The 16809-nt window shown below is 39.8% G+C and overlaps 1 protein-coding gene across 1 annotated transcript in view; it reads left to right on the top strand.

Annotated features, from left to right (window-relative positions):
• lrp2a (low density lipoprotein receptor-related protein 2a) overlaps positions 1–15468 on the top strand; it is a 73722-nt gene extending 58254 nt beyond the window's left edge. The window contains exons 62-81 of the mRNA XM_047370248.1: positions 212–328; positions 2991–3128; positions 3293–3415; positions 3566–3694; positions 6722–6853; positions 6943–7074; positions 7155–7298; positions 7482–7647; positions 7744–7872; positions 7964–8187; positions 8285–8464; positions 10216–10335; positions 10530–10620; positions 10777–10844; positions 11194–11311; positions 11403–11523; positions 11695–11802; positions 14151–14264; positions 14364–14435; positions 14516–15468. Of these exons, the coding sequence (XP_047226204.1) occupies positions 212–328; positions 2991–3128; positions 3293–3415; positions 3566–3694; positions 6722–6853; positions 6943–7074; positions 7155–7298; positions 7482–7647; positions 7744–7872; positions 7964–8187; positions 8285–8464; positions 10216–10335; positions 10530–10620; positions 10777–10844; positions 11194–11311; positions 11403–11523; positions 11695–11802; positions 14151–14264; positions 14364–14435; positions 14516–14686 (2597 nt within the window). The 3' untranslated portion in view covers positions 14687–15468. The remainder of the gene's footprint in view (positions 1–211; positions 329–2990; positions 3129–3292; positions 3416–3565; positions 3695–6721; positions 6854–6942; positions 7075–7154; positions 7299–7481; positions 7648–7743; positions 7873–7963; positions 8188–8284; positions 8465–10215; positions 10336–10529; positions 10621–10776; positions 10845–11193; positions 11312–11402; positions 11524–11694; positions 11803–14150; positions 14265–14363; positions 14436–14515) is intronic.
• Positions 15469–16809: the final 1341 nt, after the last annotated feature.

Genomic DNA, 16809 nt, shown 5'->3' with positions numbered 1-16809 from the left:
TATGCAGTCTGCTGCAAAGCAAAGAAACGTACTGTGCACTTCACTGGTGTAGAACATCAACCCTTGCTTCATCTCACCTCGCAGTAACTTTTATTGAGTAAAACAAAAATGGTTTTGCCCACACAGGTAAAGAAAAATCTGGGATCATTGCATCATTACAAGCTGATCAGTGCTTTTTGAAACAGCCATACTTCTATTCTCTGTTGAGCAGAGCTGCGGACCTGTCTTCCTGGCTACTTCCAGTGTGCGAGTGGACATTGTATACCTGAACGTTTCAAATGTGATGGCAACGCCGACTGTCTGGACTACACAGATGAGACATCGTGCCGTGAGTGTCACACTATTCACCCTTTTTTTAGCAGAACTGAACGCAATACATTGTCTTGCAAAATAATTTACACCACTTTTCACGTTTTTTTTTTCCAACTCCAGCCTCCAGTGTATTTCATTTAGGATTTTATGTGATAGACCAACAAAAATGGTATATATTTGTGAAGTAGATAAAAAATAATATATTGTTTTAAATTTTGGTAGTGCAATTGTATTCAGTCCCTCTAATTTAATACTCTGCAGAACCATCTCTTATCGCAGGTTCAGCTGCAAGTCTTTTTTGATATGTGTCTAGCAGCTTTGCACATATACAGGTCCTTCTCAAAATATTAGCATATTGTGATAAAGTTCATTATTTTCCATAATGTCATAATGAAAATTTAACATTCATATATTTTAGATTCATTGCACACTAACTGAAATATTTCAGGTCTTTTATTGTCTTAATACGGATGATTTTGGCATACAGCTCATGAAAACCCAAAATTTCTATCTCACAAAATTAGCATATCATTAAAAGGGTCTCTAAACGAGCTATGAACCTAATCATCTGAGCCACTGTGCACAGGCGTGTGCAGGAAATGGGCTACAGGTGCTGCATTCCCCAGGTCAAGCCACTTTTGAACCAGAAACAGCGGCAGAAGCGCCTGGCCTGGGCTACAGAGAAGCAGCACTGGACTGTTGCTCAGTGGTCCAAAGTACTTTTTTCGGATGAAAGCAAATTCTGCATGTCATTCGGAAATCAAGGTGCCAAAGTCTGGAAGAAGACTGGGGAGAAGGAAATGCCAAAATGCCAGAAGTCCAGTGTCAAGTACCCACAATCAGTGATGGTCTGGGGTGCTGTGTCAGCTGCTGGTGTTGGTCCACTGTGTTTTATCAAGGGCAGGGTCAATGCAGCTAGCTATCAGGAGATTTTGGAGCACTTCATGCTTCCATCTGCTGAAAAGCTTTATGGAGATGAAGATTTCATTTTTCAGCACGACCTGGCACCTGTTCACAGTGCCAAAACCACTGGTAAATGGTTTACTGACCATGGTATCACTGCACTGTGCTCAATTGGCCTGCCAACTCTCCTGACCTGAACCCCATAGAGAATCTGTGGGATATTGTGAAGAGAACGTTGAGAGACTCAAGACCCAACACTCTGGATGAGCTAAAGGCCGCTATCGAAGCATCCTGGGCCTCCATAAGACCTCAGCAGTGCCACAGGCTGATTGCCTCCATGCCACGCCGCATTGAAGCAGTCATTTCTGCAAAAGGATTCCCGACCAAGTATTGAGTGCATAACTGTACATGATTATTTGAAGGTTGATGTTTTTTGTATTAAAAACACTTTTCTTTCATTGGTTGGATGAAATATGCTAATTTTGTGAGATAGGAATTTTGGGTTTTCATGAGCTGTATGCCAAAATCATCCGTATTAAGACAATAAAAGACCTGAAATATTTCAGTTAGTGTGCAATGAATCTAAAATATATGAATGTTAAATTTTCATCATTACATTATGGAAAATAATGAACTTTATCACAATATGCTAATATTTTGAGAAGGACCTGTAGAAACTAGAATTTTTGCCCAATTTTCTTTGCAAAACAGCCCAAGCCTAGTCAGTGCTGATGGTGAGCATCTGTGAACATCTTTACAAGCCTTCTCAACTGGATTTTAGTTAAGACTTTGACAGGTCCCGTCTAACACATGGCTATGTTTTCATCTAAACCGTTTCATTGTAGCTCGTGCTGTATGTTTAGGGTTGTTGTCCTGGTTAAAGGTGAACCTCAGCGCCAGCCTCAAGCCTTCTGCAGCATTTCTTTAATGATTGTCCTGTATTTATCTCTGTCCATCTTCAACTCTGACAAGCTTCCTGCCTCTGCTGAAGAAAAGGATCCCGACAGAATCATGCAGCCACCACCATCATGTTTCATCATGTGGATGTTGATTTCAGGGTGGCAGTATCTTTCACACATACTAATTTGGATGTCTGTTTGCAAATGGTTCAGTTTCAGTCTCATGCGACCACAGTACCTTCTTTCTGCATCACCTTCACAGCTTGTGGCAAACTGCAAAAACAATTTCTTATGGCTTTCTTTGAAGGGTAAAAGGGACAGAAGACTTGTGTTGATCTATCCTATAAAATCCCAATGAAATACATTGAAGTTTGTAGTTGTAATGAAATAAAAAAGAAAAAGGCATTCGGGGCATTAATACTTTTGCGAGGCACGGTAATGTTTTCGTTGTGCCACGAAATGGTGTGTGACTTGTCTAATGTAAAAAAAAAAAAACTAGAACATTTATACTTTAAATCAGAATTTAGAGCTTGTCAGAGGCAGGTAATCCGAAGAAAATAATATCTACAGGAAAAGAAAAAATAGCCAAAGCATGAGGATCATAATGATCAGGTACTGAGTTGAGAAGCCCCAGCAATATTTTTGCCTTGGACCTGATGACATGTTAAAATAACAAATATTATCTCAGGATACGACAGAAACCCAAACAAAGGTCCAACAAAACAAGGACCAAACTCAACCTATAAAACCCAAATAGAGTAAAAAATGACATCTATTTAACAAACAAATAAAACCAAACCGGAAGAGAATACCTTCACATATTATAGCAGATGTTTAGGTAAAAATTCGGTCTGACAGAAATGTTCTTTCCTCCAGCAACCCGCTTTCCCAACGGCACATACTGCCCGCCCTTCCTGTTTGAATGCAGGAACCACATTTGTGTCCAGCCTCACTGGAAATGCGACGGCGATAATGACTGTGGAGACAACTCTGACGAAGAGCTGCATCTCTGCTGTAAGGATTAACATTGAGAAAAACTGCAGCCTTTTGCTGCTTTTGATTCAAGTAAAACATCAAGGGAAATGTTTTTTTTTATGTCAGTTGCAGAAATGTATTGTTTTGGCCGCTAAATTTTCAGCAGTTTTAATGTGAGGTGCACTGGTTCTGCTTATTTGTAGTGAACATTGAGTGTGAGGCTCCGTTCCGTTTCCGATGTGATAATAACCGCTGCATCTACAGCCCTGAGCTGTGCAACTCTGTCGATGACTGTGGCGATGGTTCTGATGAAAGACAAGAAAACTGTGAGCACAGTTCCCTTTATTAATAATGCATGATGGCTGATGTAGTTGATAACGTTTCCTCCTTTAAGCTACACTATTTCAATTTTTATCTTCAGATAGAAATAGAAGTTTCTGCATCCATGTTTCTGTTTACACATTGCCTTCATGCAGGTCAAAAGCCCACACATGGACCTTGTGCAGAAGAGGAGTACAAGTGCAGTAACGGACAGTGCATCCCTATACAGTACGCCTGCGATGATTATGACGACTGTGGAGACGAGTCAGATGAGCTTGGTTGCCGTAAGTTACCGTATAAAATAACACAAAAAGGCCAACGTGTTTTTATTAATTTTAAATGCATCTAATATAATAGATTTTTAATATTGCTAGCCATAAACTTTAGCTATTTTTTTCTATTGGTTTAGGTGTCTAGTAATGTTCAAAATAACTAAAAAATAACAGTGCCTTAAGTTATCCAAAAAGGTTAAACTTGGAAAAAAAGTTATTCACTATATGTTATGTTGACTATATTTAAATTACAAACCCAGTAACTGTTTGTCACAGCCCATGTTTTTGTAGCCTATTTGCGTTTCCATTAGTATAATCTCATTAATATATAGTTCATCTTATCAACCAAATTTTTTAAGAACTGGTTTTAAACTCAACTTTTGTCCCGACACACATTGTGCTAAACTAAATTTAGTTTGCTAAATTAATTGATGAATGTCTTAGACATGGCGGGGCCCTTTAGAAATGAATTCATTTTGATCTTAACAGACCAAAAACTGTCAGTGCACGCCAAGATTATTTTTCCTGATTATTTATGTAATTTTCATCTTTCAGTGTTGTGCAGCAAGTTGCTTTGAGTACTTTGTTGTTAATTATGTTGCAGATTCTTCACACACTGTCATAAAAGCTGCGATTTTCATTAACAAATATACAGGTAAAACTGGGTTGCAAGAAAAGATCATTGGGTTATTCTAGGATGATGGTCTTAAATTTTCACAGCATGATAACCTTAAGTAAAAATATCCTGGTATGTAAATCCCAAATGCTTTAATAGAATGCAGCAGGACTTCTTCTCTTGTCCATTGTAGATCTTTCACTCCCCATTCAAAAGGCTTTATTAGTTCTGAACAAGGGCTAGAAGTATTTGGCTTATAAACTATAGTCAGGACAAACACGCTAACTGGGCTGTTAAGCTCACTTGAGTCACTGGCTTTGTCCTCCATTCAGTTCAATGTTTTTTGCTTGCAATGTGCACATTTAAGTCAGGGAAGTCAGATGGTTCAATTGAAGATTAAAAGAAGACATCTACAGGGGTTGGACAATGAAACTGAAACATCTGTCATTTTAGTGTGGGAGGTTTTATGGCTAAATTGGACCAGCCTGGTAGCCAGTCTTCATTGATTGCACATTGCACCAGTAAGAGCAGAGTGTGAAGGTTCAATTAGCAGGGTAAGAGCACAGTTTTGCTCAAAATGTTGAAATGCACACAACATTATGGGTGACATACCAGAGTTCAAAAGAGGACAAATTGTTGGTGCACGTCTTGCTGGCGCATCTGTGACCAAGACAGCAAGTCTTTGTGATGTATCAAGAGCCACGGTATCCAGGGTAATGTCAGCATACCACCAAAAAGGATGAACCACATCCAACAGGATTAACTGTGGACGCAAGAGGAAGCTGTCTGAAAGGGATGTTCGGGTGCTAACCCGGATTGTATCCAAAAAACATAAAACCACGGCTACCCAAATCACGGCAGAATTAAATGTGCACCTCAACTCTCCTGTTTCCACCAGAACTGTCCGTCGGGAGCTCCACAGGGTCAATAAACACGGCCGAGCTGCTATAGCCAAACCTTTGGTCACTCATGCCAATGCCAAACGTCGGTTTCAATGGTGCAAGGAGCGCAAAACTTGGCTGTGGACAATGTGAAACATGTATTGTTCTCTGATGAGTCCACCTTTACTGTTTTCCCCCCATCTGGGAGAGTTACGGTGCAGAGAAGCCCCAAAGAAGCGTACCACCCAGACTGTTGCATGCCCAGAGTGAAGCATGGGGGTGGATCAGTGATGGTTTGGGCTGCCATATCATGGCATTCCCTTGGCCCAATACTTGTGCTAGATGGGCGCGTCACTGCCAAGGACTGCCGAACCATTCTTGAGGACCATGTGCATCCAATGGTTCAAACATTGTATCCTGAAGGCGGTGCCGTGTATCAGGATGACAATGCACCAATACACACAGCAAGACTGGTGAAAGATTGGTTTGATGAACATGAAAGTGAAGTTGAACATCTCCCATGGCCTGCACAGTCACCAGATCTAAATATTATTGAGCCACTTTGGGGTGTTTTGGAGGAGCGAGTCAGGAAACATTTTCCTCCACCAGTATCACGTAGTGACCTGGCCACTATCCTGCAAGAAGAATGGCTTAAAATCCCTCTGACCACTGTGCAGGACTTGTATATGTCATTCCCAAGACGAATTGACGCTGTATTGGCTGCAAAAGGAGGCCCTACACCATACTAATAAATTATTGTGGTCTAAAACCAAGTGTTTCAGTTTCATTGTCCAACCCCTGTACATTAAGCATGAAAAGTCAACACTATACAGATGAGCTCGTTTTAACTTATTTAGTTTTATTCTTTTCTACCTTAAGATTTTTTTTATTTCCCTCCAGGATAAGGCAATGCAAATGGACCCACCCCATATGTCCAAAACCTCTAAAGTTATGAACTTTGTTTTAAGATAAATGGAAATGAATTAACAAAACTACTTTATTTAGTCCCATTGATCACAGATTGTATTGCATGAACTTAATGATCAGATTTGTGTTCAGTATTAAAGGTTTTAATATTTTTTTGACGTAGGATTTTAAATTATGGGGCATTTATTTGATGTTCTGCCAGGCAATGCATATATTATACACTTTTATATTTGTAACATTTAACTTTTATTGTTGCTAAAGTAAACTGAGCCTTACTGATAAAATAGTTTCTTATTCAACCTTAAATTTCCACCAAAATAAACCAAACTAGCCAACTGAAGAGCTCATTGTCCATTTTAACTGGTGCTAAACTTTCATTCCTTTCTCTCAACAATCTGTTTTAATTATATGTTATTAATTATTTCTGTTGCATTAACCATCAAATGTGTTGTAGCTACACAGGCATTAGGACAATTTCAAAATAATTTAAATCTGTTCAACATGAAACTAGAAAATAAAAGCCCCAGGTTCTCCATTAATGTCTTCCAAGTAAACCCACATTGCCTGATGCCTCTGCATTCACCCCACATTTAACTTTGGGCACACTTCTTTTAGATGTGGGCCATGGACACACATGCATCGCAAACATGTGTGAACACAACTGCACGGACCTGACTGAGGGAGGCTTCCTTTGCTCCTGCAGACCCGGTTACAAGCCCAGAGCCACAGAAAAACATACCTGTCAAGGTGAATAAGACGCTCGCCTTCAAGCAGAAGAAGTTTGTACACATAGTTCAAGTTTTAATTCTTGTTGTCTCCTCCTCTCTTGGGGTCAGACGTGAATGAGTGTGAGGTGTTTGGAACGTGTCCTCAGGACTGCAGGAACACGAAAGGCAGTTACGAATGTTTCTGTGCTGAAGGCTTTAAATCTTTTGGCGAGCCGCATGGGACTGAATGTGCTGCTCAAGGTAAGAGTGGGGCAAAAATAAACCTTTCTCAGGGGTTTTATGATGATAGGAAATTATTAACCTCAGATCGATCTGCGTAGGAAATCCTCCAGTCCTGCTCTTGCCAGACAACATTCGCATTCGACGTTTCAATCTGTCCTCTGAGCAGTATTCAGACTATGTGGACAATGCCGAGAACATTCATGCCTTGGACTACTTGTGGGATCCAGACGGCGAAGGCCTCAGTATGTCTGTTTCTGTAGAGAAGTGGGCTCCAATTTCGGTCCTTGTGCGCCATGGTCCTTCAACTTTGAGATGCATCTAACAGTTGCTGGACAGTAGCTCTTGAGGACCGGAGTTGGACACCTCTGCACAATGAATACCAAGGTCACAAGGAGGTGAATAAACATTTCCTTTTTGGTCTGCAGGTGTTGTTTACTGGACAGTTCTTGGTCAGGGTTCTCAGTTTGGCTCCATCAAGCGTGCCTACATGACCACATTTAATGATTATGGTAACAACCCAGTAAAAGAGGTGGATTTGAACCTGCGATATATTGCCAAACCTGAGGGCATCGCCGTAGACTGTGTTGGCAGGTAACCAAACATAATTATGAGTTAAGTTCTTAGTTGCAGATGTTGCAGTTTATCTCGTTTAAATATGCTCAATGTTTCGTAAAACTCTTTCCACAGACATATTTACTGGACAGATTCAGGGACCAACAGAATCGAAGTGGCTAAACTGGATGGGCGCTACAGGAAGTGGCTGATCCACACTGATCTTGATCAACCAGCAGCTATCGTTGTCAACCCATCATTAGGGTAGAAAGTGTTGCATGAAAGAAATTTGGTGTTTGTCTTTGTGTCCACCTTTTTGTCAAAGATAAATTATTTTGTGACAATCTCTGAGCAGAAAAATGTTCTGGACTGACTGGGGGAGGAATCCCAAAATTGAGACAGCATGGATGGACGGACAACACAGAGAAGTCCTGGTGAAGAAGGAAGACCTGGGGTGGCCCACTGGGCTGGCTCTGGACTACGTGAATGGAAACAGAATCTACTGGTGTGACTCCAAAGAAAACATTATTGAGTCCATGAAGACTGATGGGACAGACAGGAAGATTGTCATATCAGGAGGTCAGATAAATGACGCAATATTTAAAAATAAATATGACGGCAAGTTCTGATTTTACTAGATGATTAAATATCTGTTTGTTTGTTTACTGTGTTCCAGATATTGGAAATCCCTACAGTCTGGATGTCTTTGAAGGACATGTATACTGGACAACTAAAGAGAAAGGAGAAGTGTGGAAGACAAACAAGTTTGGGCAAGGAAATAAAGTCAAAGTCCTCACAATCAACCCCTGGCTCACACAAGTCCGTATTTACCAGGAGCACCGGCACAACCAGTCAGGTCTGAGCATTAAAACAAATATGCAGAAATTTATAAGCCTTTTACTGCACTTAAAGAAACATATTTACGGCACGTTGCTAACCTATTTTCAATCATATTCAATAAATTATAATAATAAAAGTTCATTTATTTCCATACCTCAATTCATTATGTGAAACACATTATATAGATTAATTACACAAAGAAGTTTCCAAGCCTTTATATCTATTAATAATTATGATTTTTCACTTACAGCTAATGAAAATACAACATTTAAGATCAGACTATTAAATCAGATCAATAAAAAACATTTTTAAACAGAAATATGGGTTTAAGGTAAAGTATTATAAACACCTGCTTAAAGGTTGTTATTTTCAAAAGGTACTTTATCGGAACTCTATTTGTTGAAAATGACCATGTACTCCTTAAACCTTGTTGAGATCTTATGTGGTAGATAAAAACAGAGAAGCACATAAGTTTAAAGCGGAAGGATGTTGTTCAAAAGTAAAATCTAAAAAGGGTAGCATGCAATAGTTTTAATCTACTGAGTCTATATTTTGTAAAACTACAGCTGCAAGTATTTTGCTGTATGCCTTTACCTGCATGGCAGATCAGGGTGATGTGCAGTGTTAATTTTCAGCACACGTTAAAATTTTTGTCTCATCTGACCAGAGCTCCTTCTTCGACATGCTTTCTGTATCCCTTACATTGGTTGTGGAAAACTGCAAATGGGACTTCTTATGGCTCTGATTGTGATAGTTGTCCTGTCAACAGGTTGTCTCACCTGAGCCGTAGATCTCTGCAGTTCCTCCAAAGTTACAGTGCCTTACTCCTTTAACTTTAACCTTCAGATGATGGATTAAACAGTCTTCAGCGAGGTTTTTAAAGCTTGGGAAATTATTTTATAACTTCCCCTTACTCCTCTAAGACCTTCAAAGAACAGCTGGATTTATATCGAGACTATGTTACAAACAGGCTCTAACTTCTTATTAGGTGACATATGAGGGCAGTTGACCGCAGTGGATTTTATTCTGTCAACCGATTACAAATGTATGCCACACTTGTAAGATTTGTTTTGTAAAAATATATGAATATGTATCTCCTTCCCCCCAATTTAAAACGTATTCTCTATTTTGTGTTGATCCATTTCTTAAAATTGCTATAAAATACTGTGAAATTTGTTGTTGTATTTTGAAGAAATGTCAAGAGGTTCTAGTAATGTAAAAACTATTGAAAGGCAAGGTTCAAATGAGTGGTTTAAACATTAATGTTTTAATAAATGTGAATAAGATTTGTCCACATTGGGATTAACATTTAATGACAAAAAGCAAGCACTAACTTGTGCATCATAAAGCATCATGAAACATTTTGTGCACAGAGCACAACATTTTCTCGACAGTTCTGGTCCTTTTCACCAATATCCCTAATTGTTTCCGCATAATCTAAAATAAAACAATAATCTGAGCCACAAAGGACCTGGTGGAAGCCATTAGGTTGCTAAAAAATAGTTGCGCTGTGAAATGCTATGAAGAAGCTATTCTACCAAATAAATAAAAAAATCGGAAAAAAAGACAGCTTAAAGATTGGGTTTTCAAATGTTTTAGTTTGCAAAAAGAGAGCAAAGTTTTGAAGTTATTGCTCTGGAAACTGTGTGGAAAACTAAATTGAAATCTGAACTAAATCAAAGTAAACTGTATTAAAATATGCTGATGTGGAAGAAGGTTTAAAATACCCCTTCATGTACTCACAGTGGCTTTATCTGTCCTTGTCAGTGCCCAACCCATGTAAGAACATGTGCAGTCACCTCTGCCTCCTCCGGCCAGGAGGGTACACCTGCGCCTGCCCACAAGGCTCCCCTCCACTAAATGCCGACTCAACAGAATGTGATGCAGGTAAACAACAACGCCCGCATTGCTCTTACCATCCGCAGCCTCTTGTTTGTAGTGAAGTTGGTCTTGTTATGCATTCATACATCCATTCTCCACGTGTGCCGCCTGGCTGCTCGTGTGTGTTGTGTTGTGGTGAGACATTGCTGTTTTACTTTGTTGTTGCTCATCCACTGTATGCCCGGCTTTTGCTCCTGCAGCCATTGAGGCTCCTGTTGCAATGCCTCTTGCATGCAGATGCATGAATGGTGGAACGTGCTACACCGATGAAGGGGGTCTGCCAAAGTGCAAGTGAGTTTAGATGCAGGAGGCATTTTTAGCCATCAAAGATTGTCCATCTGTCATTTATCAGAAATATCTGGAATGACATTGTTTTCAAATATGCACAGAACTTTTCCCTTATCTGTTAATTAGTTAATTAATTCCCTTATTAACTTGAATTTTTAGATGTCCATATGGCTATACTGGCAGCTACTGTGAGATGGGGAAGTCTAGAGGTGCTCCAGCTGGGACAGGTACAATACAATTTAAAACAAAACTGAAAACCATTTAACTGTTTATGCCCTACTTTCTGTTGGTCTGTCACATAAAATTCTAACAAAATGTATTGGCGTTTGTAGTTATAACATCGCTAAAAGTTAAAAAGTTGCAGGACTTGAATACTTTTCCAAGATAGGTTATTTTATGATTTTACTTGTATTTAACCTACATATTTGATTCATTGTTTTTTGTCAGGTTTTTTTTGCATCCGCTGGAGTGTTTATTAAAACTCTTGGCACCTTTAATATGAAACAAAAAAGTGGCAAAGAAGAAATCTTAAATCTGAAGTATTTATCACTATGAAATCCTGTTTTTGTCTTCTAGCCGTGGCTGTTCTGCTGGCCGTCATAGTCATCTTGATCACCGGAGCGTTAGCTGCTGGGGTTTTCCTCAACTACAAACGAACAGGATCTTTTATCCCCTCTATGCCTAAACTTCCCAGGTATCCCATAAATTTGATTTGCTTCATGTTTTTATTTTTTTGTCCTGAGGGCCACAGCAGGGTATTTTGGATCTGTTTTGTTTTTGTTCAGCCTCAGCAGCCTTGTGAAGTCAGCTGACACTGGGAACGGCGTGACGTTTCGGTCGGGTGATGACGTGGACCTCGGACCGTCGCACGTTGGAGTGTCTGTTGTCGACACGGCCATGCAGATGGTGAGCTACACTTGTTATTTGTTGTGTTTATTGACAGTTTAATCGTTAACATTATGTTAGAACTGTTGCATTAGCAGAATTTGGGTGGGAAGAGTTTAGAAAAATTCAGTGGAGTAATGATAAATTTAAATTGTAGTAAATTATGACCTCACATAAATTATATTCCTGTAGGTTGATAATTTTGCCATCACTGCTGGGCAACACCCAATCACGTTTGAGAATCCGCTGTATGCCACTGCACCCGTCTCTGGTGATCCGGCCGTCATTCATGCCACACAGGTACTCATACATATTTATTCATAAACATTTATTTGTAATATTGATCTTCAGATAAACAACATTTTTCAAGATTTGCGTTTGTTGGCGGTTCAAGGTTCCTTGAACCTCCACCACCTTAACGTGGTGGAGGGGTTTGAGTGCTCGAACGATCCTAGAGGGTATGTTGTCTGGGGCTTAAATGCCCCTGGTAGGGTCTCCCATGGCAAACAGGCTCTAGGTGACGGGTCAGACAAAGAGCGGTTCAAGAATCCTTCATGAGGACTAATATATCGAGGCACGTGACGTTGCCCGGTACGGCGGAGCCGGGGTCACACCCTGGAGCCAGGCCTGGGGTCGGAACTCGCCAGAGAGCGCCTGGTGGCCGGGTTGCTCTTCACGGGACCCGGCCGGGCCAAGCCCGAACGAGAGACGCGAGGCCATCCCCCAGTGGGCCCACCACCTGCAGGGGGAACTGTGAGAGACAGGTGCAAAAAGGATTGGGTGGTGGACGAAGGTGGCCCGATCCCCGGATTCTTAGGCTGGCTCTAGGAATGTCACCTCGCTGGGGGGGAAGGAGCCTGATCTTGTGCGGGAGGTCGAGAGATATCGATTAGAAATAGTCGGGCTCGCCTCCACGCACAGCGTGGGCTCTGGAACCCATCTCCTCGAGAGGGGTTGGACTCTCTTCTACTCTGGAGTGGCCCACGGGGAGAGGCGGCGGGCTGGTGTGGGTTTGCTTGTTTCCCCCCAGCTCAGCCGTCTCGTGTTGGGGTTTACCCCAGTGGATGAGAGGGTCGTATCCCTGCGCCTTCAGGTTGGGGATAGGTCTCTGACTGTCGTCATATCATAACATAATTCAGAAGCCACTTTCACCTGAATCTCATGTTGGCCGTCAATTTAATGCAGGGTTTGATTGCTGTAATGAAAATAAAGATTTTCGCACAGGTTATTGAGAAGTTATGGATAATTTTTGACACACTATTATCTGATAAAAAGTAGAAAAATTATTTTTTCTTTCAAAAGTTGCTTCTCCTTTTACATTGTTATTTGAGATATGCTTTCATATTTCATTTCAGAAAGAAATAACTTTTTGGTCGATAGAAAATTATATTGAAACTAAATGTGCCTGGGCATGAATAATTATGTGCTTAACTGTCTATTGGGTTTCCTCAAGGAATAAAGAGTATTTGCGAGCAGAATTCCTCAAAAGTATGCACACAAAATGACCGATCCAGTAAGCGAAGCACGGACTTTAAAAGAAAAAACAATACCCTGCTTCTCATGTTTACTTTGAAATGTTACCCATCAACCATAATAATTAGAGATTCGCCAATCAGATTTTTGCAGCTGATTTCCAATTTGTGATTTTGTAAATAGCTGCACAATGGTGCAATTTTTAGCATTGCTGCCCTGCAGGAAGCAGGTCCTGGATTCGGATCCCATACTTGTTTCAACACAATACTGGTTACTCCTACACATTTCTCTTGTTGACAAGAAGATAAATAAGCTTTTGGTGTGGAATCTAGTGAAGTGTGGCCCATTAATGTTGAGGTAATACCTTTTAAAAGTCCAGCTGACATACTAAGAGGCTGGAGTAGCACACGGCAGGAGTAGCTGGGCTAATTAACCAGCTAATATCAGTTTGTCAGGTTCCCTGTAAAGAGCAAATCAGGGGAAAGGGATTCTGCACAATAAGCAAATTTTCTCAAAACGTGTTTATTTTAGATTTTCCTTGACTCATCCACTACAGTCGGCATCACTTAAAAAAGTCAAGATAAATCTTCTGAAACAACCTTCTGCTTTAGCTGACCCCGACTTTAAATCCAAGTCACCACTAGTGACTGAAGTAGAAAGGAGTTAATGCAGTAATGATTTAATGAGAATCTCATACCAGTACATTCCTATGAGGAATGGGATTGAGACTTCCCCACTTTTTGCTCTATAATCCTTTCCAAATAAAACTGTGACAGACAGGCATGAGGTCACTTTGTGTTTTTCAGTGGCAAAGGTTTTATCACAAAATAACTCTTCTCTTGGAGAAGGTGGAGCATTACTGCCACCTTTTGGTTATTTTCTCACCTTACTTTGAGTTGTCAGTAGAAAGAAAAGTCAGATACTAAAATGAGCCATCACTTGTCATGATAATGTAAAACATTTAACTTTTGTAGTGAGAATATACTAATAATTTAATTCGTTTTTTTAGGCATAGTTAAAGGTTGGATTTTAAAAAGAGAGCTTTTACCATCTGCAAGTATTTACAGATACATAATGCTTTCCCAGTGAAATTATATAAATTCTTTGACATTTTGAATGTAAAGTGCATTTTTTTAAAATCTCCTTACACCTTTTTTATGACCCCTTTTAAACAGGTGACAGTTAATGTGAGCGGTGAACAGCGGAACAATTTTGTGAACCCCACGTACCATGGAGATCAGAGCTCGGGTCTTGTCAATGCATCTTCTGTTAGCAGCCTTCCTGTTCAGGTGAAAGCATTAAATCCATTTAATTCCTAATGAACTTATTTCATATAAAAACTAAATAGCAGCATTTTTACTCTATTAGCTGATTTTTTTTTTTTTCAGGAGTCAAAGTGGAGCTTATTTAAACGCAAATTAAAGCCAAGCACCACATTTGAAAACCCTTCATATTCAGAGGTGCGTTTGAACCTGCAAACCTTTTTTCAAATAACTCACTTAGAAGCTTTAAGTACAATAAACTGCATATTGTTTTACAGATGAAGGATGAAACGCCTGTCGGAAGCAGCGAGGACTCATCTGCTGTGGAGCCGTCTCCTTTTGTGCCCCCTGCAAAACCTCAGAAGAAAGATCGTCCCAGCACCTTCTCACCAACCGAGGACAGTTTCAAAGACACGGCCAACCTTGTTAAAGAGGACAGCGACGTATAACCCCTCCCTGACAGAGGGAAATCGAAAAAGAAACACACTTTGCACAGAATTTATTTTTTATATTCAGCCTGTGTATGAACTCGGATTGTGTTGGGACAGAGAAATACAATGAAGTGAAGAGAAGATCTTCTGTCACTATGCCTTGTGACATTTCTTATGCCAATTTTCACGTTAATATTTTTTTCTTATTATGATGGACAATATGTATATCTTTGCACTGAAACTGTTGATAGAAATGTTTGTATATTTGTAAATTTTGTCAGAAATAGATACTACGTTGTTCAACCTAAAGTCACTATAACCAATATAAAATGTGAGCTGGGTTGTGAATGTACAGTACTTATATGATCAAAGATCACCAGAGAATTATGCTGGAGGAAGCTGAAGATGTATTCACTCCATGTTGCATATACCTTGTTTCAGGGCTGGCAAATTAAAGACACTGGATTTCAACCCACATCATTTATTTTTAATGACACACACTCTATAAACTGGAAGATAATTGATTCTACTTGTCTGCTTGAATTTAAATCAGCATTGTTCTCATTTGGAACGGCTAAAATAGTTAGGGAACTACTCGAATGTGGGCATGTGTTGCACGTGAATGCATTTGAGAAGAACTCATGATGTAGACTATTTTTAAACAAAGTCTGGAAATTGTTTGTTGATTTATTTTGTATTGTAATGAGGACAAACTTTATCTGTGATCGTGCAGAATGTGCCCGTGTAAATTACATTTTTGCTGCTGACACGAGAATGAATAAATTTCCTATTTTGTAAAACTGTCTCGATACATTTTTGCAGTTTTGTTACCAATGAGCTGATTTTATTTTCATGCACGAACACATTTAATTGAGAAATCCATACCATAATTTGGGACTTTTTTAGTGGGGGGAGGGGGTATCATGTTTAGTAATCATGTTTTTTTTTAACAAAAATGGTGCCACACATTTTGACAAGCCTATATATTCTATTAAAGGAAAATCTGATGAAACTTTTTTTATGTTGGTTACAGTCCTGATGTAGTTTTAGTTTATATGGGGTATGATCATCACATGCCCATGTCTCTTAAACACTCTTTAGAACTGGAAATACAAGAGAGCATCTCACTTAGGTGTTGATCATCATATCAGGAAAAGGCTGCATGAAAATACCACTTGCCTTAATGTACCCATATCTACAGTCAGAGCTGTAATTAAAGAGTTTTATACTGGAACTTTGACCAACAATGTTGGACAAGGACTGAAGTTTATCTTGCCACTCAGCACAGTGAGAAAGATGATGGAAGAGGTAAAAAAAAAAAAAATCTCCGTTCACTGTAGAGAGATGCAGAATGATCAAAATTACTTTTATGGCCAAATTTGTGAGCACAAACAAGGAGGTTGACTTTGGTTTCAAGCCCTTACAGCATACAGACATTAAGTATAAATATATAAACTTTAGAGGAAATTAAAATAAAGATAAAAGGAACAGCATGTAAATTTATGTGCATGTACAGTCATTTTTATGTGGAAAAATAGAAAGACATGTTGTAATATTGCTTATTTGTTTTACGGCACTGTAGCTGACTATTCCTGCTGTAGAGACACCCTGAGACTGGAGGAAGAAACTGTCTCTGCTCTACTTGAAGGTAAAAGTTTGTGTCCAGGATGTGTGGGGTCTGCAGAAATATTAGCTGCCCTTGTCCTGACCCTAGACCTGTACAGGTCCTGAACGGAGGGAACATCAGTCCTGATGATCTTCTCTGCAGATCCAATTGTTTTCTGTAATCTAGAGCTGTCCTGTTTTGTGGATGAGCCAAACCACAATGATGGACGTCCACCATCATCTGCACTGTCTTGAGCGGGTTAAGCTCCAGGTGGTTCTGACCACATGAGTGGACCGGCCAATCCAACACCTGTCTTTGTGCGCACTGCCCTGGATCATACCTATAACAGGGGTATCATCTGAAAACTTCAGCAGTTTCACAGACAGATCCACTGTGGTGCAATATTTGTCATATGATCCTGGTTTTTGTGTGGGAGTGTTATTTGTTTCGAGTCTGAGTTCTTTCCAGAATTGAGGAGCTTTGCTGATGAGAGCGACTGCACACCTGTTGTCAATAATCTGATCCAGGCTGCTGG

This window comes from Girardinichthys multiradiatus, chromosome 7 (genome assembly GCF_021462225.1).
Source record: "Girardinichthys multiradiatus isolate DD_20200921_A chromosome 7, DD_fGirMul_XY1, whole genome shotgun sequence".
Lineage (NCBI taxonomy): Eukaryota > Metazoa > Chordata > Actinopteri > Cyprinodontiformes > Goodeidae > Girardinichthys > Girardinichthys multiradiatus.
This window is presented reverse-complemented; position numbering and strand designations above follow the sequence as displayed.